Source organism: Nyctibius grandis, chromosome 1 (assembly GCF_013368605.1).
Source record: "Nyctibius grandis isolate bNycGra1 chromosome 1, bNycGra1.pri, whole genome shotgun sequence".
Lineage (NCBI taxonomy): Eukaryota > Metazoa > Chordata > Aves > Nyctibiiformes > Nyctibiidae > Nyctibius > Nyctibius grandis.
Window position 1 is genome coordinate 17,440,792 of NC_090658.1, and position 26,640 is coordinate 17,467,431.

The 26,640-nt window shown below is 51.7% G+C and overlaps 1 protein-coding gene, 1 long non-coding RNA gene and 1 other non-coding gene across 3 annotated transcripts; all 3 read left to right on the plus strand.

Annotated features, from left to right (window-relative positions):
- The first annotated feature begins 7,573 nt into the window (after positions 1–7,573).
- LOC137670124 (uncharacterized) lies at positions 7,574–8,994 on the plus strand. Its single transcript, XR_011049210.1, has 2 exons — positions 7,574–7,641; positions 8,020–8,994. It is a non-coding gene; the product is annotated as an uncharacterized lncRNA (long non-coding RNA).
- On the plus strand, positions 7,746–7,909 carry LOC137672763 (U1 spliceosomal RNA). The gene has a single exon (XR_011049628.1). It is a non-coding gene; the product is annotated as a U1 spliceosomal RNA (small nuclear RNA).
- A 94-nt stretch (positions 8,995–9,088) lies between the features above and the next one.
- LOC137671828 (uncharacterized) lies at positions 9,089–23,920 on the plus strand. The gene is made up of 8 exons (XM_068419597.1): positions 9,089–9,333; positions 9,917–10,153; positions 10,453–11,114; positions 11,439–11,644; positions 15,513–15,813; positions 16,434–17,025; positions 19,161–19,290; positions 20,898–23,920. The coding sequence occupies exons 1-6, from the start codon at positions 9,089–9,091 to the stop codon at positions 16,913–16,915; spliced, it is 2,133 nt and encodes a 710-aa protein (XP_068275698.1). The 3' UTR covers positions 16,916–17,025; positions 19,161–19,290; positions 20,898–23,920.
- Positions 23,921–26,640: the final 2,720 nt, after the last annotated feature.

Genomic DNA, 26,640 nt, shown 5'->3' on the forward strand with positions numbered 1-26,640 from the left:
CAGTTCATAGGGCCTTTTGAGGCATGAAAGAAGTAAACATGTGTTGAAGGTCAGTTCTGAATACAGAACCGAAAACAAGGAATGGTTGTTGATGTTTTGAGCCCAGAACACTGTGGCTCTTCCCAGAATGGGTGATGAGTGCTTAGCGTGTGAATGTTGAACTGCATAGTCCAGCTCCCGCACTGTAGCAGTCAAATAGGGCAGTAGAATAACAATAAAAAAGCCTTAGGTCTTTTGGCTTCAGGCCCTTGCATCCTCGATCTCAGAGTCCGTGCCTTCTTTTCTGCCCGCTGCAAATGGCGCCCGAACAAGGCTGAAGATTAACGAAGCGGCGGCGACTCTGATTGAACAATTGTCAGGGGCTAGCATGCTTCAGGACCGGAGAGTGAGTCCGCAGGACCGGAGAGTGAGTCCCCAGGACCGGAGAGTCCCCAGGATCAGTGAGTTCCGCGATCGCAATAAACATGGGACAGGCTAGTTCCCAAGAGCATAAGCTCTACACTGAGGTATTACAGCGTATATTATGTGAACGGGGCTATAAGGTCCAATTAGCGAAACTGGTGCAGTTATCAGTATGGATCAAAAAATGTGCCTGGTTCCCTGTATCAGGGACTTACGATGCAAAGATCTGGGCGAAAGTGGGAGTAGAAATACAAAAATGGAACACGTTGCAGTCTGATATTCTAAAGGATTTAGAAGCAACGTGGAGGGTTGTTTTTACAGCACTCTCTGCACTCCAGCCTGCAGAGGAGTATTTGCAATCTCAGGCATCCGCTCCTATTAACACCTCGGTGGATGTGAAGGAGCAACAGGAGCCTGTATATGAAACAGTCTCCAGAGAATCAGATGATCCTTACGATCCTGATTTCACAGATCCAGACATACGATCCAATTTATACCCACCATTAACATTGGTAAAAGAAACAGCTGTGGCCGTCCCTTCAGCGGGGGGTCTCACAGCCGGCAGCGGCTACGGCCATAACACAGTTAACACCAACAGCTCCTCTGTATCCTGCGTCTGCCGAGCCACCTATTGGCTTTGCTGAAAAGGTACCAGAATCTCGTGTAACGAAATACAAAACGCTGGCAGAAAAATGTAGAGAGGAAGCTGCTCGTAAAGGAGTTTTTCCATGCTGACGGCGATGCCGGTAATCTATCGTCCAAATCATCCTCCTGAGTATCACTACCTTAGTTATGAAATGATTAAGGAAGTACGGGCTGTGGTGAGAGACTGGTTTGCACGGTAACTATACTTTAAATTTAATAACAGTCATTGGGGAATCCTATACTATGACTCCACATGATTGGAAGTCACTTTTACGGATGATTTTAATGCCTGCACAATATTCAGTGTGGCTGGCAGAGTACCAGGAGGCTGCTTCTGCAGACACTTTGGAAAATATGCAAGCAGGCTTAGATGAATATTTGGGAATTAATCACTATGCGACACCAGAGGCACAGGCAGGGCTACATCGACAGCGTTTACAACAGATCTCTGCATTGGCTTTGAAGTGCCTGAAACGCGTTCTGGAGGCAGGGAAACGCCAGCCCTCTTTTGCGGCAGTTAGGCAAGGAGCTCAGGAATCCTATGTTACATTTATTGATTGTTTACAAACTGCATTGAGCAGGCAGATTGATGATGAAAACGCAATAGAAATGCTGTTATTACAATTGGCTTATGAAAATGCAAATGCAGATTGTCAAAAAAATTTGGCCCCTCTAAGAAACTCTTACAGAAGTATAGCAGAATTTATTAAAGCCTGTCAGAACGTGGGTTCTGAAGAGCATAGGGCTGCTTTACTTGCAAGTGCCTTGGCTCAGCAGCTCGTTGTGGGACGAGCAGAAGTGAAATGTTTTGAGTGTAATCAAATGGAATATTAGAAAAAACTGCCCAAATCTGGCAGTAAAGAAAAAAGATGAGCAGAGAGGATCAAAAAGACCTAGAACACACAAAGGATTATGTCCTAAGTGTGAAAAGGGCTATCATTAGAGCAATCAGTGTCAAATCAAGGTTTGATAAGGATGGAAACCCCATGCAGGGAAACTGGAGGAGGGGCGCGAGGCCCGGTGCCCCCCAGTACAACAGGGTCTGTTTTGCACATGCTCAGTCCGAGAATCCGATAAACGGTCAGTCTCAGCACTCGTTGCCAGCACAGCCGGCAGCGCCGGGTTGGATCTGGCCTCAGCCACCGATACAGAATTGAATGATAAAAGGACTAAGATCAGAGATACCAGTGTATATGGGCCTCTCCCTTCTGGACTGGTAGGATTAATTTTTGGGCGTTCTTCTGTGGGAAAGCAAAATATATTTGTCATACCCGGAGTTATTGATTCAGATTATAAAGGCCAAATTAAAATCATGTTACGGACATCAGAACCACCTCGTTTTATACCTAAAGGCCAGTGTGTGGCGCAGTTGCTATTGATACCACGTACTGTGCCGGCGGCTAATCCACATCCACGCGGCACAGGAGGATCTGGCAGTACTAATACACCACAGGTGTTGTGGAATCAAAAGGTAACTAATGATCGGCCTCTGCTCACAATAAAAATTGATGGACGGTTATTCACAGGTCTGTTAGATACTGGAGCTGATGTGTCCATCATCAGCAAAAATGACTGGCCGTCAGATTGGCCTCTTAAACAAGTAGCTGCTGCTGTGAATGGAGGAGGAGGGTTGCAACTTCCATTGCAAAGTGCACTACTCTGTGTGTGGTGGGCCCTGGAGGAAAAATGGCAACCTTAGTTCCTTTTGTTCTTTCAGTTCCTTTTACATTGTGGGGACATGATCTTTTAGCTCAGTGGGGAATTGTATTGTCAGCTGTGATGGCGCATTTAACCCAAGGGTCACTGATCTCTTACCCCGGCTCAAACTGACTTGGCTAATGACAAAAACGGTTTGGGTAAATCAGTGGCCCCTTAACGGGGAGAAACAAAAATGGGCAGAGGAATTAGTAAATGAACAATTAAGGGCTGGACATATCGTACCCTCAGCTAGTCCTTGGAATACCCCTACATTTGTGATACCAAAGAAATCTGGCAAATGGCGATTATTGCAGGATCTTAGAGCTGTCAATGCAGTAATGCAGCCTATGGGAGCTTTACAGAATCACAGAATCAATCAGGTTGGAAGAGACCTCAGGGATCATCGAGTCCAACCATTGCCCTGACACCACCATGTCAACTAGACCATGGCACTAAGTGCCATGTCCAGTCTTTTCTTAAACACATCCAGAGATGGCGACTCCACCACCTCCCTGGGCAGCCCCTTCCAATGCCTAATAACCCTCTCTGAGAAGAAAAGCTTCCTAATGTCCAACCTGAACCTCCCCTGGCAAAGCTTGAGGCTGCGTCCTCTTGTCCTATCGCTAGTTGCCTGGGAGAAGAGGCCAACTCCCACTCCACTACAACCTCCCTTCAGGTAGGTGTAGACTGCAATAAGGTCACCTCTGAGCCTCCTCTTCTCCAGGCTAAACAACCCCAGCTCCCTCAGCCGTTCCTCATAGGTCAGACCCTCCAGACCCTCACCAGCTTGGTCGCCCTCCTCTGGACTCGCTCCAACACCTCAACATCTTTCTTGAAGTGCGGGGCCCAGAACTGGACACAGTATTCAAGGTGCAGCCTCACCAGTGCCGAGTACAGAGGGACGATCACTTCCCTAGACGGGCTGGCTACACTATTCCTAATAGAGGCCAGGATGCCATTGGCCTTCTTGGACACCTGGGCACACTGCTGGCTCATGTTTAGCCGGCTGTAGATCAGCACCCCCAGGTCTCTTTCCGCCGGGCCGCTTTCTAACCACTCTTCCCCCAGCCTGTAGCGCTGCATGGGGCTGTTGTGGCCGAAGTGTAAGACCCGGCACTTGTTCTTGTTGAACCTCATGCCGTTGGTCTCGGCCCATCTATCTAACCTGTCCAGATCCCTCTGTAGGGCCTTCCTACCCTCCAGTAGATCGACACTCCCACCCAGCTTGGTGTCATCTGCAAATTTGCTGAGGGTGCACTCAATCCCTACGTCTAGATCATCTATAAAGATACTGAACAGCACCAGCCCCAGAACTGAGCCCTGGGGAACACGGCTAGTGACCGGCCGCCAGTTGGACTTTGCCCCATTCACCACCACTCTCTGGGCTCGGCCATCCAGCCAGTTTTTAACCCATCAAAGAGTCCACCCATCCAAGCCCCGGGCAGCCAGTTTTTCTAGGAGGATGCTGTGGGAGACAGTTCGTACTCATTTTTGACCACCCTCTTTATGGTGGTCATATGCCCAATTATCTCATATATACACACCGCTAATCCATTTGTCCCAGGTGTCTGTCCTTTAGATGATGCCACAGAAGGGTGAGATTTTGCTGACTGGGAGCTCCTTGTGGCGGTCGCCGCTCTGCCGGGCTCCCATCTCGTTACGAACGCCCAGCCTCCTCGGTATAAAGGAGCTGCGCCCTGTTTGATCATTCAGCTGTACCATAAATCTTTTCCCAATTTTGCAATACCTCAGCCGAGGGTGTCCCCTTTCCTACGCCGAGTTTCTTTCACCTCGTCAGAAAGGAAAAGAAAGAAAATAAGACTGTTGGGGAGACCCTCCCGTGGAGTCCCGAGGCTCAGAAAGGACCCTCCTGCTTTCTAAACTCCTTCTCAGAGAGGGGTCCAGGTGTGGCTGGATCCAGTGCTAGTCCCAGACTTGGTCAATGGTTCAGGTCTAAAGGAATAGGTAGTAAGAGGAACTTGAACCCCTTTCTTTTTTTCCCAAGATGGACTCAACCCCCTTCTACGTGCACCTTACGCTGACCAGGCTGCGTGCCTTGCACGCCTGACTAAGCTGCAGCAAGGGAGGGACTCGAACCCACCCTGATACCGATGATGACTCCAACCCCCTACAATATTTTTTTTTCTGAATCTGCTCAGTGTGGCGAGCTGAAAAGAAGGCATGGACTCTGCTGCTCAAGGAAGCAAAGACATTTATAGTTATTCTACTGCCCTATTTAAAAGCTACAAGCAGTAGCCAGATTATGCAGGTCACGATAACATCAACATTCACACACTAAGCACCCATCACCCATTCTGGGAAGAGCCACAGTGTTCTGGGCTCAAAACATCAACAGCCATTCCTTGTAGTCAGTTCTGTGTGACCTTCAGCACATACTGACTTCTTTCATGCCTCAAGGGGCCCTGTGAACTGCTCACAGCTCCTTTGCCTTAAAAGCAAGCGAGAACTATTCTCAGTGCAGCCTTCCCAAGCGAATCCTCTGCTCTTCAAGTAAAGCCCAGCTGTTTGCAGGCTGATGGTCTTCCTCAGCTCAGGGAATTTTAACGCTCACCCTTCGGTGCCTCCCGCTCCAAAGGTCCCAGGTGAACACACCCAGTGCTGGCAGTTGCATGTTTGGAGATAGGAGGATCCAAAGGTGGTGGCCTGGGGTCCCGTCTGGGGTACCAGACTGTTAAAGAAGTTTCTTCACCCCAGGTTTCCCGCAGCAGAGCCTCAGACACCAATTACCAGGAAAAGAAATAATTTAATTGAATAGTGTGGCCGTAAGGACAGCTCGAGCTGGCTGTCTCTGGGGAGGGACCCAGAACAAAGAAACCCCTGAGCATTCATACCCCTGCAACCTACACACCCTCTGGTCATGCACCGCTTGGTCCAGCGGTAATTAGGGTCCGGGGTCCTTTCATTTCTTATTGGATTCTTGATCTTCCAAGCGAACTGTGAAACACCTTATGTACAAGAGTTACACTTTCTGTTGAGTTCTTCTCCTGACAGCTCTAGCCTCCTTACCTCCCAGTTCACACTGGTCCCAGGGCCTTCCTTCACGTGTCCCAGCAACAGTTCAAGTCAGGCTCAAAAGTCCACAGCAGCTGGGGCCCAGGGCTCCAGCAGCTTTCACTGCTGATGCTAAGCAAGGCTGTTCAGACAAGAGAATACAGTTAAAAGAATTCAATTAACTAAAATTATTCTACAACAGCAATAAAACTGCTTGGGACAGCACCGAGGTCTGGGTGGGTTCATTAACATTGGTGGCTGTGAGGGTTCAGCTGGTGTGACATAGAAGCAAACTGGTGTGTGAGAGGCTGGAACGAGGCCTGGGCGGCACAAGTGGAGGCCAGAGGAGTGATGCTGAGTGCATCAGGGCCTGGGGGAGAAGGGGAGAAGAGGAGGAGAAAGAAGAGAGGAAGAGGAGATGGAAGAACTTGGACCGATAAACGATTGCAAAGCCTAGCAGCAAGAACAGGTGATGGGACAGCAGGGACCCAGCAGCTCCCAGGGCGCTGGTGGCCCTTCGGCTGCAACTCCCGACTTTCAGAGGAAGACGGTGTGAGTCTGGACGCCTGTTACGACCTGGTCACAACTAGTTCGTGAATCCCTTGGAGTAAATTAAGGTGAAATGACACCAAATAACTGCTATGGAATTAAGAACAACTTATTAATACAGGGAAAGCGGCATGGTTGTGGTGTGTCTTGGGTTTCTTAAGGCACTGAGAAAAGAGAGAAAGGGGAAAGGAGGACAGAGAATATGAGAGAGAAAAAGAGATATCACCACCCTTGGATCCAGCGATGTAAGTTGTTTGTAGAGTTGGTCCTCTTGGTCCACTTGCAGGATCGGTCCTCAGGTGGTGGGTGGGAGTGTGCACCGGTGTCCCAAGAGGGAAGTTCTAAATACTTTAGGTCATTTGCATGCGAGATAGGAGAGGGTGGTAACATCCCTCTTGTCTCCCCCTCCGCTCCCTTCTCATGCTAATTGGGACGCCTGCGCATTTGTAGTCTTAGATTGTTCTCGAAATGAGGTGGTGGTCCCCTGGGGGTCTCTGGTGGTCGGGGTTCCCTCTAGTTGTGGTGTCCGCTGTATGACCCCGCTTCTGCGCAAGCGTCGTTGATGCCTTTATGTAGCAAAGCTGTTGCACGTGTAGGTTGGCCCCAAGGAAAAGACTGTTCTGCCTCTGCGGGACTTCTCTCTTCCTCCAGCCAGTTGTAAATCAGGTCATTTAAGGCACAGCAAAGGCATTGTTCTGCCCCCAGGCTCTTCTCTCTTCCTCCGGCCAGAGGCCTCTGCAGCACCCGTGCCCTCCTCCAGCCAGGGCTGTTGGAGCCCGACAAGCTCTGTCCATCACAAAGTCTCAACGGGGCAACGCGGCGGTGACCCGGCGGGCACCTCACAGGCCCTCACCCGCCTCTGCACCGGCACGAGCCGGGGCCGCAGCGTGTCAGCAAGATCCAACCAACGCAGGGGGGAACCACCCGGAGAGAAGAGGCCCTGGCTGGAGCTCCCCCGTCCGCCTGCACAAGGCCGTGGGGACGTTACCGCTCCCGGTTGTGCAGCCGCTGCCCTCTGCCCGCCACCGGACGTGGGAGGCCGACGGGAGCCGGGTCCTGCCGGCACCGGCACGGTCCCAGCTCCCGCACGGTGAGCCCGTCCCCCCTCCCCGGCGCCCCGCTGCAGCGGCCCGGGGGCGCTGGCCGGGTACCGGAGCCGAGCGGTGCCGGGGAGGCGGCACGGAGGGGAGCAGGGGGCGGGGCCAGCCGGAGCGGGGCGGGGCCATGCAGATCGAGCACCGCGCGGGATGACGGGAGACACCCGTGCCACGAGGACGCCGGACACAGGCGTTTGCTGGCGCTGCGTGGGCGCCTTTCGGCGGCGGAACGCGGGGCGTGGGTATCGCAGTGAGACTGGTCCGCGTGGGTGTTGCCGTGGGGTGTCCGTGCGGTTAATGTGTGTGCGGCGGCGTGGGGTTGTGCCTTGCGAACATTAGTGCATACTTACCTGGCAGGGGAGACACCATGATCAAGCAGGTGGTTTTCCCAGGGCGAGGCTCATCCTTTGCACTCCGGGTGTGCTGACCCCTGCGATTTCCCCAAATGCGGGAAACTCGACTGCATAATTTGTGGTAGTGGGGGACTGCGTTCGCGCTCTCCCCTGGCGACGTGTGATTAAAAACAGATCTGTGAAACACTCAGAGATGGAGGACGAGATTCCAGGTCCGCACGCTGAAGTATTTTGTTTTTTCAATTCTCACGGCTACTGAGTAGTGTCTGGCCGCAGTGGAAGCCCCAGTTGTCCCTACGAGAAGTAGCAGCTGAAGCCCAGCGCACGCTCGGGCCGCGACAGAAGACAAGACTCTCGCTTTACGTGAAGCCCCATGTATCGACCCAGTAGACTGGGGTGGAAATAGTGGAAATGCTTTGTCCAATTCAGACTGGGACAATGATGTGTCAAATTCCTCCCTTCCTGAAGTCTGACTGGACTTACAAATCCACTTACTAAAATGGAGTACAATGCTGATACAGAGTTTGTGTGCCTTAAACAACTTGTTTTACAACCCTGGCTGGAGGAGGGCACGGGTGCTGCAGAGGCTTGGGACTGGCCGGAGGAAGAGAGAAGGGCCTGGGGGCAGAACAATGCCTTTGCTGTGCCTTAAATGACCTGATTTACAACTGGCTGGAGGAAGACAGAAGTCCCGCAGAGGCAGAACAGTGTCTTTTCCTTGGGGCCAACCTACACGTGCAACAGCTTTGCTACATAAAGGCATCAACGACGCTTGCGCAGAAGCGGGGTCATACAGCGGACACCACAACTAGAGGGAACCCCGACCACCAGAGACCCCCAGGGGACCACCACCACCTCATTTCGAGAACAATCTAAGACTACAAATGCGCAGGCGTCCCAATTAGAATGAGAAGGGAGCGGAGGGGGAGACAAGAGGGATGTTACCACCCTCTCCTATCTTGCATGCAAATGACCTAAAGTATTTAGAACTTCCCTCTTGGGACACCGGTGCACACTCCCACCCACCACCTGAGGACCGATCCTGCAAGTGGACCAAGAGGACCAACTCTACAAACAACTTACATCGCTGGATCCAAGGGTGGTGATATCTCTTTTTCTCTCTCATATTCTCTATCCTCTTTCGCCTTTTCTCTTTTTTCTCAGTGCCTTTAGAAACCTAAGACACTTACAACCATGCCGCTTTCCCTGTATTAATAAATTGTTCTTAATTATTGTTATTATTAGTAGTTATTTGGTGTCATTTCACCTTAATTTACTCCAAGGGATTCACAATCTAGTTGCAACCAGGTCATAACAGATGCTAACGGAGGGATGAGAGGCACCTCTAGATGCTCTTTCACAAGCATAGATCTACCCAAGCTGAACAAGCGCTATCATGGAGCTGTTACTGTGGATTATTTACCTTACCTTGCAGATATGTCATGTGACAGGGGAGACAGACATCATCTGAGCTTCAGACTGGGGAGCCCGGAGCCTCACTTTAGGGATCTGATGACCAGTTCCAGCAGGAAACGTAGACGCTATCTTCTGGGCATTGGTAGCATGTGTTCAAAGAGGTGATCAAGGACCCCTGGCTGTTCCCTGGGCCAGTCCTGCAGATTTGGGTTTGAGCAGAGCTAGGCTGGTCATCAGCCATGCTTTTGACGTAGACTCTGTGGTGCAGGAGGACCTATGGGGATGTTGTCCCGCTGAGGCCCGGTGGCACCTGCTAGCCAGGAAGGGTCCTGGTCCCTTTGGACCCATCTCATGTCAGGAGGTGCCAGCCTTTCGGGTGCAGCCCCCGGCCTGTGTGGGCCCCGCTGCTACAGAAGGAAGTTTCTGCTGTGCCCAGCCTGTTCTCTCCCGTCTGCCTGAAGATGCACCACAGATCTCCCTGTCCAGGGAGTTAACCCCCCCCCGCCCAGGCTGTGCAACAGGTCTCTAAGCCAGAGCGCCTGGAAGGACAGAAAGCCTGCCCGGCCCTGGGCACTCCCGAGCAGGAGTCTCCATTGCAGCAGCAAGGGTTACAAGGTGCTCAGCCTCCTGTCAGGAACCGGAGCGCTTTGCTGGCTGCCTCCCCTGCCCTCGGTCACAAACTCCTCGGGGGTCGCCCCCTCACATCTGAGGTTTTACATTTTGCTCTTCCAATGTCCCTCACAGTGTCCCTTTCCCCGAAGGACGGTGCACACCCCGATCCTGTTCAGCGCTGGGCTCTCGGTGTCTCCGCTGCCATCGGCGGCGCTGGCTGCTGGCTACGCCGGTTCCTGTTCTGCTCGACCTGCGGCCGCGGCTGCGCGGAGCGGCGAAGCGCTGGTGGGTGCCGACAGCCTTGACAAAGCCGATCACAGTCCAGCGGCAGGCCGCGGACTCGAAAAAACCCCTGCTCCAAACCACAACGTGAGACACAGGCCCGGCGCTGTAGCTCCCTGGGACCACCTATACCGACACCACCACATCGCTAGCACCTACAAATGCGCTGTGTACCCCGTGAGACGCTCCCCTGAACACGTAAACGCTCCGCATCCCTGATTAATACAGTCAGTAATACTACACATTACTATTTATATATGATACCGTACAGCTTTCTTTAAAACTATTAAACTACATATAAAAACGAAAAAAAAAAAAAACCACACACAAATTTTGTACAGTTAAGCACCTATACTGAATTTACCCGCACGGACCACCCCATGCAGCCGCACGCACACCTATGGCACGGACACCCCACGGCAGCACCGACGGGTGACCAGTCTCACTGCGCATCCCACGCCCCGCATCCTGCCCCAAGCAGAGCCCACGCAGCGCCGCCATCGCCCGCCTCCGGCCTCCTCGTGGCGCGGGGGTCTCCCGTCATCCCGCGCGGCCCTTGATCTGCATATCCCCACCCCTCACCACAAGGCCCCGCCTCCTGGCCCCTCGGCCGACGGAGACGCGATCTGCATGGCCCCGCCCTGTCCTGGCGACCCCGCCCTTTCCTCCGCCTCGGGCCACCCCCCCCCCTTCGGGGACGTGCCGTGCCCGGGGCCCGCGGAGCAGGCGGGGCGGGGAGGGACCGCTCTGCGGGCGGAGCGCGTTGGCCCCGCCCCGCCCCGCCCCGATCACGTGGTGCGGCGGGGCGGGGCGCAGACGTGGTGGCAGCCTACGGGGCCTGTGTGCGTGGCTGCAGCCAATGGGCGGCGGCGGCGGGCGCATGCGCACCGCCCCGCGCGGCGCCGCCGCCTCACGCTCCCCGGGGTCGGCGGCGATGGCGGCGGTGGGCGTTGGGCCGTGGTGCGCAAGGGCCGGCGGCCCGCGGCGGGGACTGGCAGCCGCCGTGCCCTGGGCGAGGCCAGCGCCGGCTGCGCGCTGCCGTCGGCCGGTGAGTGTGGCGGGGCCGGGGGTGGGGCGGGCTGGCGGGGCCGGGGGTGGGCCCGGTGGCTCCGGGAGGGTCAGCGCGGTGCGGGGCTGCGGGAGGGGGGTGCCGGGCCCCTGCACTGCCCGTCTCGCGGGACCGTGTGTCATTGTCCCCGCACCGGCGGCAGCGGGCGCGGGAGCTCCCGCCGGCTGCGGGCCCGGGGTGGGCCCGACTCGCCCCCCCACGCCGGGGCTGGGGCCCGCCGTGCCCGTGGGCCCGCGGAGCGCCCCGTGCCCTGGCGCTCCCCACGGAGCCCTCGGCCAGCTGCTCCCCTTTCCCCGGTTCCAGCTCCCATCGCCGCCTCCGACACCATCTTTGAGCTGGGCTTCAAGCGGCCGCTGAAGCAGCAGAACAAGGAGCAAGTCCCTCCCGCCTCGGCGCCCGAGCAGCCGCACCGCAGGCAGCACGCGGGGAAGAGCGCAAAGAAGCCGTCGGCCAACGGCGCTGGTGTCAAGCCGGGCAAATGCCGCTCGCTGGAGGAGGCCCTGAGAGCCGTGAGTGTGCCCGTCCAGGCTGCACCTCATGGGCGCCCTGCCCGCGCCTGTCTGCGGGCTGCCCGTCCTGGGCTGCCCGGCTCCTGAGGGCACCCAGGTCGCTCCCAACCCACACTGACACGGCAGAGCCGAAGCTCCGGGTGCCTTTGTTCCCTGGCCCTCGCCGAGGCTGGCCAGCATCCCGGCAGCCTGCACTCTGTGCTGCTCTGTGAGAGAGAGCCTGGGCACTCGGGGCGTTGTTGTTAAATCCAGTTGAAGGGAGCAGCACAAAGAGCCTGGTGCCCTGTTTCGGTTCAGCCTCACCACACGGGTTCCTCGTGCCTCAGGAGGAGGAGGAGGAGGCTGGCTCCTGTGCTCCAGCCCCTCTGTGCCGAGAGACCCCTGGGCTCGTTAACGCATCCCCGTCTTTGCACAGGGACGAGCGCTCCTGCCTGCTGCCCAGGGCGGTCGCGTTCGCTGTGGGAGGGGAACAGATGGTGCTCGGGGCTTGGGCGAGCGCAGGGCTGGCCTGGGAGATCTTGCTGTCTCATGCTTGAAGTTGTGCTGTCGGCAGGAGGTGGCTGGGAGGGAATTTCTGGTTTCTTTCTCCACCCGCTCCCTGTCTGCTGTCTGGGAGGGTTCCTGAGAAAGCCTCGTCGGTGAAACCTCCTCCCTGTCTCACTGGCCGGGCTCCTGGGGAGCCGCTTCTGCACTCTGCGCTCCCGGCGCTTCAGGGGAATCTGTAGAACTCGTTTGTCTTCTCCTACCCCTTCTCCTGGTGTCTGAGTACAGGTGGGTTTTAGAAACGAGCCCAAGTTGACGCTGTTGAGGTAACGTGTTCGCTGGGAAAGCGGCTGCCTGGCAGGGCTCTCCCACAGCCGTCGCCTGTCCAGCTCCTTGCTTTCAGGGTGCCCTGAGCACCTCTGCTCCCGCTGCCGCAGGGGCGGGGGGTTTCCTCCGCTCTGCTGCGTGCAGGCGATTTTCCACATCCAGCTTGTGCCTGTAGAGACAGCCCGGAGCAGAATGAACGTGCTGTGTCTGTGTGCGTCAGGGCAGATGCCTCGCAGGGAGAGCGGCCTGCGGCTGACACATGGTCACCCTGTGGCTGCTCTGCACAGCTCGGCTGCGGCAAACGCCCTTGTGCGACTTACTCTGTCAGCTTTGCTGACAGCATCGTTTAGTTTTCTGACGTCGCAGCAGCTATTTTTTCATATCCCTCTTTTCAAAACGGTTGCTGAAATAAACACGCAGCAAGAGGGTGCCCCGCTCAGAGTTAATAATGCGCTATGGCCGAGAGCCACTGCGTACGGAAGCATTAGGCTCTGCAAAGCTTTGAACGGCTGCCTAAGCCTTGCTGCATCTCCTGCACTCCCTGGGGGCGATGGGGTGTCTCTCCCTGCGAGCTTGCAGATAATCTGAGTTTAAAAGCAGACGATAAGAGTGTTTCGTGACGGGTAGCACCGGAGGAGGAAGGTGAGGGGACACGAGCTGCTGTCCGTGCTCACGGTCTGTCCGTTGTGGGTTGTTAGTCGGGTGGGTCGTGACGATCTTGGCCATCTCCTCCTCCGAGGGCTCTGGGTGCAGAGTTGCCTGTCGGTGCTGACCCCAGCCAGCCACGCTGGGCTGATCCTCACCGAGCTGCAGCCACAAGCTGTCTCCAGGCCAGCTTCCAGGCCAGCACTCCCATTTGCATTCACAGGTGCTGGACTGCGGGGTGCTGCGCGGTGGCACCAGGGTTTTCTGTGGGGGCAGGGCAGCGTTTTTGGGGTGAAGGGGGGGAGCATTCCTCTTTGTGTCCGGCAGCCCCCCGGGAGCTGAAGTTAACGTTCTTCTTGCTGTGCTTTCTGACCAGTTTTGCACATCCCAGGTTGAATTGGTCTGTCACTTCTAGCTCGACCTGGCAGATCTGCAGAAGGAGCTGGATAAAAGCCAGAGCATGTTCCTCGAGAACCCCTCTGTATGGGTGGAGGACCTGGCCGGCTATCTCAACTACAAGCTGCAGGTGCCCAGGAGCGACCCCATGCTCAGCCAGCACCCCCATGGTCAGTGGTGTTTAACCCCCCCACTGCTGGGGCAGGGTCTCCATCCTGGAGCTTTGCTCTGGAGGGGCTTTGTGTTTCGCAGAGGTGTGCAGAGCCGTGGGGCACGTGGAGCAGGCGCTGCTCCACAGCTGGGATGCTCGGTGTGGTCCTTAAACCCACGCGGAGCCGGGCGGTGGGGTGATGGGGCAGCTGGGCACAGGGAGCGGTGTGGGGTGGTGACTGGGAAGAAGCAGCCTCTGACCACCCCCCTCCTGTCCCCCCTGCGCAACCTTATAGAATCCTTTAGGTTGGACAACAAGTTCCCCATGAGCCAACAATGTGCCCTTGGGGCCAGGAAGGCCAGTGGTGTCCTGAGGTGTGTGAGGAAGAGTGTGGGCAGCAGGTCGAGGGAGGTTCTGCTCCCCCTCTACACTGCCCTGGTGAGGCCACACCTGGAGTAACTGTGTGCAGTTCTGGGCCCCCCACTTCAAGAAAGACAAGGAACTACTGGGAGAGTCCAGTGGAGGGGTACGGAGGTCAGAGGGCTGGAGCATCTCTTACGAGGAGATGCTGAGGGAGCTGGGGCTGTTCAGCCTGGAGAAGAGCAGACTGAGGGGGGTCTTATCAATGCTCACAAATACCTTAGGGGCGGGTGTCAAGGGGATGGGACCAGACTCTTCCCAGTGGTGCCCAGCGACAGGACAAGGGGCAACGGGCACAAGCTGAAACATGAGAATTTCCATGTGAATATGAGGAAGAACTTCTTTACTGTGAGGGTGCCAGAGCCCTGGCACAGGCTGCCCAGGGAGGTTGTGGAGTCTCCTTCTCTGGAAATATTCAAACTCACCTAGACACGACCCTGTGCAACGTGCTCTGTGTGACCCTGCTTTGGCAGGGGTTGGACTGGGTGATCTCCAGAGGTCCCTGCCAACCCCAACCAGGCTGGGATTCTGTGGAAAGAGCCTTAGGATCATTGAGTCTGACTGTCTGGGTCCCAGCAGGAAGACCAGAAGGAGTTCAGTGCTGTGTTTGTTGCCAGGTTTATTTGGTGCAGGTTTAAGAGCGCAGGTTAAAGGACAGCTCACCAAAGAGGCAGTTTTTAGAAACATCAGAGCAGACGGGACCAAAACAGCCACAGATGTGAAAGGAAAAAATCTCCTGTTTTCACTTGAGACAAATCGGGCTGAGCCTGTCCCGCACTCCAGGCTTGTTCCCTGCAAACTAAGACATTTGGGCTTTGCTTTTTTCCCCCCTCCAAACAGTTTTTTTCTGCGCTAAAACTGTCTTAGGAAACTTGGTAATAGAAAAGGCACAAGGCTGTGTTCTTTATTCAATAAATGAAATGGGGATTAGTTGCTGGGGTTTCACTACAATTGACTTTTCTTGACTACAAAGACCATGAGATTGTGTGTATGGTTGGCAAATCAGACTTTCCCATGTCCCCTGCTGTCTGTAAGGCCCTGTGCCCTGTACCTGCCGTGGTGGAGCTCAGGAACCAGCTCGCAGGTATCCCCGCTCATCTTTAGGAGGGATGTTCTGTGTTTCCCTTCTTACATGGGATCTGTTGGTCTACACTTGCTTTGAGCACTTGGTACTGCGGGTGGTAACGGGTAAAGGAGCAGAGTATCTTCTCAGAGCCTCTGTACACCCTGTGGCATCAACATGTAACAAGCAGCAGTCCTTTACTGCTGAATTAGCTGCACCTAACGTAGAATAATCAGAAGTCACTTGTTGACCGTGTGGTGTAGGAGGACGAGGTGCTTCTCTGCGACCACCTCCCACGCCGAGCCAGCTCCTCCTTGCAGCTGCAGCTAAAAGTCTCGCGAACGGGCGCTGACCAAACCCCTCCTGTCTTGTGTTGCCTCCAGACTATCCGTACTGCCTCGTGGGCAAGCGGCTGCGGAACATCATCAGGTCCCTGCTGGGAAGGTCGTCCAGCATGCTGGAGCTCTTCTTCAACCACTGTGTTTATACCATGCTGCAGGAGCTGGACAAAACCCCAGGCGAGACGCGGTTGGTGCAGGTCTGGGGCCCCAGCACACCTGTTGCACTGCCTTAGTGCTGTGGTTCTTCCATGGGGCAGTCTGGTGCCAGGCTTTCTGACCACGGGGATGCTGCTGCTCCTCGTCACCTGTTGTAAGAGCTCTTCTGAACTCCTCTGTAGAGAAGGTGAGGTGGGAAACTCCTCCTGTGCACCTTGCCCGTGGTGAGGGGCTGTTCCTGCCTGAGCGGCTCCTTGGTATGATGCAGAATGCTGCTGTGGGGGCTGCGGGGTTTGGGGCTGGAGGAGCTGGAGCAGGCGTAGCGGTGGGCGAGATATGAGCGTGGCTGGTGCTGTTCGGGGGGGAATTGCAGAAGGGAGAGTATGTGGTGGAAAGTGGCTCCCCGGGGGCTTTCACACTGTGGTGTGCGTGGCTGCAGCTTTCAGACAGAGCCTTGAGGCCTTGGGAAGCTCGGTCCTGGGCTGTGGTGACAGCGTCCCCACGGGTCCCGTCTGAGCTGCCGCACGGAGAGCAGGCGGCTGTGTGCTGGGTCTGTGGGCAGCCGGGCGCCGTGTCCCGAACGATGGCCTCTTCCTCTTAGCGGAAGGTCAGACACAAACCCCAAGTGCCCGTTTCCAGACCGTCCCGGCTGCACTGTCAGCTGCCAGTGGCTTTAGCAGCAGCACCCAGGTACCGCCTGTCCCCAGCCCCCGGCTCTGCTGCCTCCTGCGCTGCGTGGCCGGTGGCCCCGTGGCCCCATTCAGCCCAGATCCAGGTTGAACACTAATCAACTGTTCTGTCACCCAGTGACCCCTCCCCAGCCGAGAAAGGGAATCGGGAAAAGGAAAGGAGACTTGTGGGCTGAGAAGTCGTGGCAGTCCGGTGAAGTCCCCACTGACTGGGAGAAGGGAAACATAACCCCCATCTTCACGAAGGGGAAAAAGGAAGACCCGGGGAACTACAGACCAATCAGTCTCACCTCTGTGCCTGGCAAGATCATGGAGCAGATCCTCTTGGAAACTATACTGAGGCGCACGGAAATCAAGGAGGTGATTGGTGACAGCCAACATGGCTTCACCAAGGGCAAATCATGCCTGACAAATTTGGTGGCCTTCTACGACGGGGTTACAGCGCTGGTGGATAGGGGAAGAGCAACTGATGTCATCTACCTGGAATTGTGCAAAGCATTTAACGCTGTCCCGCATGACATCCTTGTCTCTAAATTGGAGAGACATGGACTTGATGGATGGACCACTCGGTGGATAAGGAATTGGCCACAGAAGATGTAGAGGAGAAGAAAGGAAAGAAGTGAGAGGAATAACATGTTATTGGAGCTGAGCCTGCAGGAGGAAAAGATAGAGGAGCTGCCTTCCTTCACCTGCTGCTCCTGGCCGAGGAGGTAGGAAGTCTTGAAGTGCTTTTTGCTCTGGCCTGTGCATCAGTCCATCAACAGATTTTAGGATATTCTACTATTCTACTATTCTGTTATTACAGGCCATGCTTAACTGACACGCAGTACATTTTCTAGAATTGAGATTTTTGGACAGCAAGGGAAAAATCAGTTCCTGTATTCTTGAGGTGTTGCTATTGATGGGTGCAAGCTTGGGCTTTTTCCTGATCCCAACATAAAATACATTTAGAGCTGGGCATGTGAACACTTCAGCCTGTATGAGCAAATCAGTCAAGTTTGTTCAGGAAGATCACTGATGGTTGATGTGTATTTACTCATATGCCATCTGATGTGAGCCCAACTGGAGTCCCTCCGTGGGCTTTGAAAGAGACCTAGATCTTCACTCAGTCCATGTTTAAGTCCATGTTTAATACATGAGCCAAGACTGCCAGGATGATGTCTGAAGCATCGTGAGGGTGGGGATTATGAAAGTGCATTTCTGGAGTAGTGAGCCAAGAGGTGGTTTCAGATTTTGGAGAAACTCTAGGCAACGTGATAATTACTTTTGGTTTGATTTTTCTGCATTAGAGATCACTGTCTTGTGCTGAGGTTCTATGCTGAACCCTGAGGCCAAATCCTTGACTGATGGGGTTTTTTTGTTGGTTTGTTTCATTTTTTAAACACAAAAGAAAAAACACAAATTCCTGCTCAAATGCCAACGCCACTTTGAAAGAAGCATTGTGCCTTATCTTGGTCTTTTAGTTGGACTATGTCCTACATTGTCCTGTTCAGTGATTTCCATCTGGCATTGCACACCTCCAAGCCTGCTTCATGCCCAGGTGATATTTTTTCACTTCTGAAGTGCTCTAATTCTGCTTGTTCCTTGGAACATGCTCTCTGGGTGTGCTTGTAGATCGGGGCGGGGGGGGAAGGACAAAGTTATTTCCTAATATAGGAGTTTGCTTCTTCTCCAGTCCTTGTTGGGAGGAAATGGCAAATCCAGAGGGGAAAGCATTCTCCCCCAAAGCAGTTTTTACATTTCTCTCAGACTTTTATCCCTTTAACTTTTCCTTTTTATCTGTGAAGTTGCTTATCTGGAATTTTTATTCCGATGCTGTGGGTACTTTAACACCACTGCTTCTGGGGAAATTTGATGCTGAAAATTGGAGGCTAGGGAACACATGAAAAATTGTTCTTTGGAAGGCTAACTTCTTCCTTGCTGAAAAAATCTTCCCATATCGCTGTTTCAATATCTCTTCCCCTTGGAGAGCTCCAACTCCCTGGGTAGCTACTTTCTTTGGCACACATTCTTATCGGGAACCAAATAATTCCGAAAACATGCAAAGGATGATGTTTTTCCCTCTTAAGTCTTTCATCTCTTCCTGAAATACAGGTTCTCCATAGCTTCCTTTCTCCTTGGTTGAGTGAATGAAGACTGCCAGAGGAAGGTGGTACAAACAAGACATAAGTTCCTCTATCTCTTTCTAGTGTTTTCTTTTTTCAGGAAAGAAAATCCAAGCTCAGTGTCCCCAGAAAGAAGAAAATGGAATAGGGCAAGTTACATAGGAAGGGCAGAAAAGGTGTTGAGTTGCTTAGAGGTGACTGCCCTACCTTACGTATTGGGGATGAGATGCCAGCCATGTCATTTTTTTGGCTGAACCTCCCCATTTCAGAGATAGCAAGGAATTCTTCCTCTCCCTTCCAGTTAGGTTAGAAACTGCAAGGCTGAAAATATACATAAAAGTTCAGATTTTTTTTTTTTTTTTTAAATTTCCTTCTGAATACTGAAATTCCTCAGATTGTATTTTCAGGCAGCAATTGAACAGTGAAGGGTTTCCTTAAAGCAAAGGAAAAAAAAAGACCAAGTGAGAAGCTCAGTACTTCAAGGTGCAGGGGCTCGTGGTATGAAGAAATCTATCCTATTTCCTAAAACTTCCAGTCCCGTCTCATTAAGGTCTCAATAACTAGATATATTTTTATGTTACCGTAGGACATTCATCCTGGTGGAGTTTCGGTGTCAGCACTACAAAGGGAAAGGCACAATACTTTGCAGGTCTGTGCACAGCTTTGTGTAAGTCTTGGCCTACACTTCTCTAGTTATATTTGTCTCTCCTGTCTCGTCTCTGCTGTGTATCCTGTGCCAGAGGATGGTGTGGGTGCCGAGTTCCCAGAGCTGTTATGATGGGTACAAAAGGAGATGGGTGACTCGTGACTGACAGCAAGACTGATGGCTCAGCTGGATGGGCTCTTCTGTGCTGTCTAAGGCCCTTTCTGGTAACGTTCCCTCCTAATTTCTTGCGTCTTCTGCAAATTTTGCTGGAATCGGTAGTAACCAAGGGGCTTGAATAACCTTTGTAGAGGAATTACCTCAGTTCACATGAACATGTACATCTGCTGTTGGTATGGATATGTATATATTTCTGGTGATAAATTCAGACATGCTTTAAGCCATAGATGTGTAGGGCCTGATTCAGCAGGCCAGTCTGGTGAAGCATTTTATTAACATTCGCTTCATTTGTATGCCTGCATCCCACCTTGCCTGGGGAACCAAAATGTTTGGCTGTTGGAAGATCTGAGATCCCAAGTGGCAGAGAGCGAGCTGTGATGATGCTAACAGAGAGGCTATGAAGGAGCACAACAGGGAAGGCACAGAGAATTTGGATCGCGTATCCTATAGCAAAGAGAATAGAGATCTCTGTTAGCTCTACATTGATTGGCACAGGAATGCAATTAGGCACCAAAAAAGCCGAAATGCTGGGCTTGTAAATGGAGAGTTTTCTGTCCAGGGGTGCATCTTTGAAAAATCCCTGGCTTGTTCAAACTTTGATCTCATTGATCAGGTTTTAGCATCAGGTAATTAAATGATGAAATAGAAAGGGAAAGTCCAATAAAAGCTCCTTTTTTGTTAATGATGATGAACTTAACTTTCTCGGTGGCTGTTTTCAGGGAGAAGAATTACATTTGGTATCTGGTCAATAGTGTATTTGCTTATTAATGGCATGAATGATTTAAACAAATGACCCCTCAGATGTTTATGTAGGTATGAGAATGCCCATGGTTCTAATATGGTGCTTAATTTATTTTAAAAAGTAACTTTCTCCTACTTTGCAATGGTTCCAGTTCCTGGCAATTGTTGCTTTGCTGGGGGAAGGACTGGCAAAGGAAGCAAAGGGATCACAGCCCAATCCCCCTTATGCATTGCCTGCTTGGTTTGGCACAAAATGCCCTTTTCTTCTTGTACTGTACCACCATCCCCGTATTGAGAGGAAAATCCCCCATTTTGAATCTTGGGAAGCGGTTTTTAGAGAGGAAGTGAGTAGGAGGCAAAAATAGCCAAAACTATTAGTTCTTCTAGGTGTGGGGTTCAGGAGAAGAAAAATTCACATGGCTTCTGGGAATGCTGAACTGAAGTGAGGTCAAAAAGACAAATACCGGTCAGCCATAGACTGAGATAAGCTTTGGGGGGTTAATGGCGTAGCTGATGGCAAGCTGAGAGCTCAGGGCTGGGAGGAGAAGGGGGCCCAAGGTGCTGGGCAGTGGTGCAAGGGCATACAGAGCTCTTTACAATTCTGGGAACCTTTAAACTCTTTTGCTCTTGTGTGAGTGCTCAGGGCAGAGCTGTATCATCGCGGTTTCACTGGTGTTGGGAAGCTTCCTAGAAACAAATGCTCAGAAAGCACTTGGGAGCATCCTGTGCCAGCGGAGGTAAGAGTGCAAAGCAGAAGTAATACAGGGCAGCTGAGTTAAGTGAAAAGCTATTTAAGTGGAGATGCTGGGCTGAACGGACCTCTGAAACAAGGTGGTGTGATGCTGTTAAAGGAGTGCGTGCCACAGGAGCTGGGTCATACCAAAAAGCATGATTCCCTCTTTTGCCTCCCCAGGTTGTGCCTTGGTTCCCATTGACATCTCCACTCTGACCCTTGGAAGCCCCAGGGTGGGCTTTCTGCTCCTGCAGAATGTGACCGACCCTTTCAGCGAGTGCCGTGGAAGGAGTTAAGGATGCAAGTTCAGCCTGAAGCTCAGTTTCCTGGCTTATGTTGGTTGTTGCCAAAATCTTAATGTTGTTTTAATGCATTTTTGTGTGCGTGAATCCATTTTCCAGAGCTGCCGATTGCACACGCTAACCCTTTTTATGTGACTAAAAGCCAGCTGTAGTATCCTTGAAGAATCAAATGCTCTCATAGTTCTGGAAATTGCTCTGGGTGTGCATGCGTGTTTATTTGTGCGTCAGCTCTTTTAATCTTTCTACTGAAAACCTAATATCCTGTAACTGGGACATTTTCAAAAAAGAGAACACTTCAAAACAATTCTAAATATAAATGAAATACGTTTCCAAATGGCTTGTTAAAAAAATGCAGATGGTTTATATTTATTATATCATTTTTTTGTTTTATCACCTTGCAAAATTTTACAGCATAGAATCTTATTTAATGCGGGGGCATTTTAAGCAGCAATATTAGACAGCTGTGTGTGCGTCATACTGAGAGATTTTTACAGGATATTAAAATTGGTTCTGATGTAACCTGGTGTTTTGAGAGCATAGATTAGGCATTTTCCACATTTGTAATTTTTTTTTGTTTAAAGTAGGTGCTTTTTTCTCTCTTTTTTTTTTTTTTTTCCCAAATAGCCTTTTAGTGTTTGATTCCAATTGTTCTCAAGGTATAAGGAAATTCAGGCCAGACGACTGAGAAACTGCATTCTGAGGATATACGAATAATAAAGCACGGCTCAGATATTATCTTGGTTGAAATTAGGTATAATTAGACTCTATAGCAAATTATATACATAGTTAAAATAAACAACAAAGCACAATGTTCATATTCTAGTGATTAATTTCCCCCCTCCCCCTTCTGTTTGCCTTTACAATTTTTCCATTGCAAGCAACCTGAGAATATGCTGGGTAGCAGCAGCTGAGTAAGTGCCAGCCCGATTTTTTTTCTCAGCCTTGAACAGGCAGGGGCAGGTTTAATGTTAACCTAACTCAACTACAGCTCCTCTGCTGGTTCTCACACCCTCCAGAGCTAAATCCCCTGTTAATTAAACAGAAATTATTTCTGAAATAAATCACTTGGCACAAGAAACCCACTGTGGAATTTTTTGAAAGATGTTTGCGATAATTGAACATTCTGTGACTGGTGACATTTTAAACAACTCTTAAAATTCCAACCTGGGTTGATATTTAAAATAGACTCTTCAGTGGAAAGGCAGCGATCCCATTGAGCAAATAACATAAACCACGTCATCACACAAAAAGGGAGTGGGGGGAATCATTCAACACCAACAAAAAAACCCTGCTTCTGACTGTTTTCATATGGCAAGAGTCTTGAAAGTCCTTTGAAGATATGGGTTGGGGGGTAATTCTGCAGATGCTTGTGAAGGAAGATCTGATAAACTTGCAATACCTGCTAACTCTGTCCCGGGCTGGTGTGAGGGCGTGAGGTGGTCTTGCTGGATCATGGGCACGGGAATAAGAACAGAAAAGGATCATGAATTTTGACTGGTCTTTTAGGGTTTTGCTGTCAGTTGTGTGCCACCTTCCGCACCTTTCCTCGCGACCTGGCAATTTCAAGGGCAGTTTGCACAGTCAAGTGGAAGCCCGAGTATTTTGTCAGTGTCCCCAGGCCTTGGAGCGCTTGGGCTGACGGGAGCTTGCAGGGGTATTGCTGCACGCTTGCATGGACCTGCCTTATCCTGTGCCCACTGGCTTTGTAAAAAATACAAACAACAAAAAGATACCCCACCACCACCAAAAAAAGAAAACCCACCCAAAAACCCCTTCATGGTTCCTTTCTCCCAGCATATGTGGGGGAAATAAATATTTAGTCTTGCCTGCGTGCAGGAGGAGGGGAGGTGGGGGAATAGTGGCGCAGGAGGAAGAGAAACTGCGTATCTCGTGGGTGATGGGAGGCCTTTTTGGCCAGGTGGGAACACCTTGGTGCAATGCCTCTTCCAGGCTGGAGCAGGGGAGAGATTTGGGTGTCTTGCGACAGCCAAGTTGGGGATCAGGATGGGTGAATTGGCTTTTGCACGTCTCTCTTGTGACCGCGTTAACACTGAAGGGCTAAGTGGCAACGGCCGCAACTGGGAGGAGGCAGAGGAGAGCAGCCATCTGGCCTCTGCATTGAGAAGGCATTTCTGCTGAGAGTTTGCCCAGAGCTGGGTGGACCTCGGGACCCCTCTGGCCTGTCCTTCCCCTGCCCCGGTCTTGTGGGAGCTTCTGCAGCATTAGAGCGTGTCCTGGCTTGGCCTAAACCAGGCCAATTTTCCTTTCAGTGATTTTTACTTTCAGCTAAGTCTCTTCTAAGTAACTGCACTTTCTGAAACTAACTGCATGTTTTGCAGACAGTGTCTGCTTCCAGGACTGATAATGCTCAAAGTTTGTAGTTATCGCTGAGGCACTGGTAGGGATGTTATGCAGAAAGGCTCTTGCTGTACTTAGTCTTAGAGAAACCAAGGTCACTGCTGAATTCCTCACTGCTTACAAGTGAAGAGCCGAAGGGGGGTCGCAGCTGCAGGGAGGAGCGGACAGGGCAGGTGACCCAAGATTGACCAACGAAGGTATTCCATCCCATCCACGTCATTCTCAGTATGAAGCAGGGGGATCACGAGGGTCTCGCTCTCTTTCTGCTATGGCCGGTGTCCGAAGAGGACTCTGTCCGTTTTCCTGCTGCCCCCGATCCCGATCCGTGCATTCGTGAATCCAGCTCTCGACCGTCGCTAGGCCCAGCCTGGGCCTTCCCGGAGCCTGCCCTGCAGTGCCGGCGGGGACGTGGCCGACATCGGGGGAGCTTGAGTTTGGTTTTCTGTATATATTTGTATACATTTGATTTTTTTCTATTATTAATTATTATTATTATACTCTTTTTCATTATTATAGTTTATTAAAACTGTTTTAACTTTCCAACCCATAAGTCTCTCTCCGTTTTCCCTTTCCCTTTGAGGGCGGGGGGGTGTGGGTTAACAGAGTGCATCTGCCACAGGTTTAATAGCTGGCCCAGCTTTAAACCGGGACAGATTTATTGGTGCCCAACGTGGGGCCCGAGAGAAGCTCCGACAGGTTGCTCTGATAAGTTGAATCCCGGCTCCGGCGGGAGGAGACGCAGAGAGCTCAGCCGAGAGAGTATCAGATTTCTTCCTCTGAGATTTACGAGGGGTTGGAAATTAAAACAGATAGCTAAGATGGTAATGTCATTTTTGAACGCTGTGTTATCTCGTCTCTATAGGGCTTTTTTCAGAGTTAAGTGTAATAATACCTTACTTGCCTTATGCGCTGTTTGTTAGTGTTTACATGTGGTTTAGCAGTGGGCGCTGGTCGAAGTGTATCGTTTTGGTATGGGTTTTGATACTGATTTATGTCGTGATAAACTAGGTAGTTATTATTCCAATCTCTTATCTCTGTGACACAATGATGGGCAGCTTTAATCGCGAATCAGTAGCAGCGACTTCATCTGCGCACTCCGGGCATCCTTTAGCTGATTCTGTTAGTACCTTCCCCTTTTTTGCCAAGCTGATTCCGCTAGATTCTGCGAAATTTGGGTGGGGCATGTTTTTATTTTCAGGTGTCCTGAACGTGTTTCAGTTTCTGATATGGTATAAATGTCGGTGCAGGGACAGCTGTAGGTGTTATGCTGCCGCTACAGCCACTAAATCCACTCAAACCCCCGCATCGACCCGATCGGTACCAACCACCCCTGTAACCAGGAAGAAACACCAAAAGAAATCAGCTCGTGAAGAGAAGGATGATGACTCAGAGCCTTCTAAGGCAGAGCCATCATATGACCCAGATGAGGGCCCTTCTCAGGCAGAGTCAGGGCCTGACACAGATGAGGGTATCCTTGATCGTCTTTTTAAAGCAGACCTATCATACAAGAAAGGTCTTTCTAAAGCAGAACTATCACAGGAGGAGAACTGGGACATAGAGATAACCAACCACTCCTTATCCCTGAAGGACCTGCGAAATATAAGGAAAGACTTCAGTCGTTATGACGGTGAGCCAATTATTACCTGGTTACTCTGATGCTGGGATAATGGGGCGGATTGCATGCAATTAGACGGTAGAGAAGCCAGACAGTTGGGATCCCTGTCCAGAGACGGTGGTATTGATAAGGTGCTTGCAAGAAGGTCAAACACTATCAGTCTCTGGAGGCGACTCTTATCAGCTGTAAAGAGCAGGTATCCCTATAAAGATGATGTTATGAGCCACCTAAGCAACTGGATCACTATAGAAAAAGGTATTAACTACCTCAGAGAACTGGCTGTGCAAGAGATCATTTATAGACACCCACGGGACATTGTAGATCCTGTAAATCCTGATGAAGTGGAATGCAACCGATCCATGTTCCGGAAGGTTGTGCAGAGTGCTCCACCAACATATACCCATACATTGTCAATATTAGTATGGGGAGCGGATGCTACGGCACGACCTAGTGTGGGCGAAATGGCTAACTGTATGCAACAGTATGAAGATAGTATTTCTTCCCCACTGCAGGCCCGTGTCTCGGCTGTGGAAAAGTGACTAAGGAAGATAAGGACTCATTTAAACAACTGTCAGACAAACTGTCCAGGATTGAGAATAAACTTGACTCTCTACCTACACAGGTCCGCGTTGCAGCCGTTAGGAGAAAACACCCTCCTACAGGACCGGCTCGAAGGAAACGGAACACATCACGAGGTATCCTGTGGTTTGCCCTGCGTGGATATGGGGAGGACATGAGCAGATGGCGTGGACAACCTACCAGTACCCTACAGGTACGAGTACATGAGTTGCAAGCTAAAAGAAATGCCAGAGAGAATTTTCCTAGGAGGATGGCTGCTCCAGTTACCAATGAGCAGGACTCCAGTCATGGTAGATGGGCCTCAGATCCCTATTTCCCAAATGTGAATAGGGGAAATGAAGGTCCAGTCCCTGTGAGCAGCATGAATCCATTCCTTAATTAGGGGGGCCCTGCCTCCAGCCAGGTGGAGGAGAGGGACAACTGAGTTTATTGGACTGTGTGGATTTGATGGCCTGGCACATTAAAACCACAAAGGTATCGAGCCCTGGTAGACACTGGTGCTCAGTGCACCCTAATGCCATTGAATCATAAAGGGACAGAATCTATCAGTATTTTGGGAGTAACAGGGATCTCAAGCGTTATCTGTATTGGAGGCCGAAGTGAGCCTAACTAAAAGTGAATGGAAAAAGCACCCCATTGTGACTGGCCCAGATGCTCCGTGCATCTTTGGCATAGACTACCTTAAGAGAGGGTATTTTGAGGACCCAAAAGGATATAGATGGGCCTTTGGTATAGCAGCTGTAGAGACTGAGGACATTAAACAGCTGTCTACTTTGCCTGGCCTCTCAGAGGATCCTTCTGTTGTGGGGTTGCTGAAAGTTCAAGAACAACAGGTGCCAATTGCTACTACCACGGTGCACCAACGACAATATCGCACCAATCGAGACTCCCTGATCCCCATTCATAAACTGATTAGACAGTTAGAAAATCAAGGAGTGATTGGCAAGACTCGCTCACCCTTTCATAGTCCTATATGGCCAGTGCGAAAGTCTAGTGGAGAATGGAGATTAACTGTGGACTATCGTGGCCTAAATGAAGTTACGCCACCGCTGAGTGCTGCCATGCCAGA

What these genes read in the sequence shown, in the direction of transcription:
- LOC137671828 (XM_068419597.1), top strand. Translation starts at nt 9,089, where the DNA reads ATGAGAGGCACCTCTAGATGCTCTTTCACAAGCATAGATCTACCCAAG. An exon ending in GGTAGCATGTGTTCAAAGAG is followed by an intron (nt 9,334 to 9,916) that starts GTGATCAAGGAC and finishes TGTCCCTCACAG; the next exon opens with TGTCCCTTTCCCCGAAGGAC. An exon ending in CCCCTGCTCCAAACCACAAC is followed by an intron (nt 10,154 to 10,452) that starts GTGAGACACAGG and finishes CACCCCATGCAG; the next exon opens with CCGCACGCACACCTATGGCA.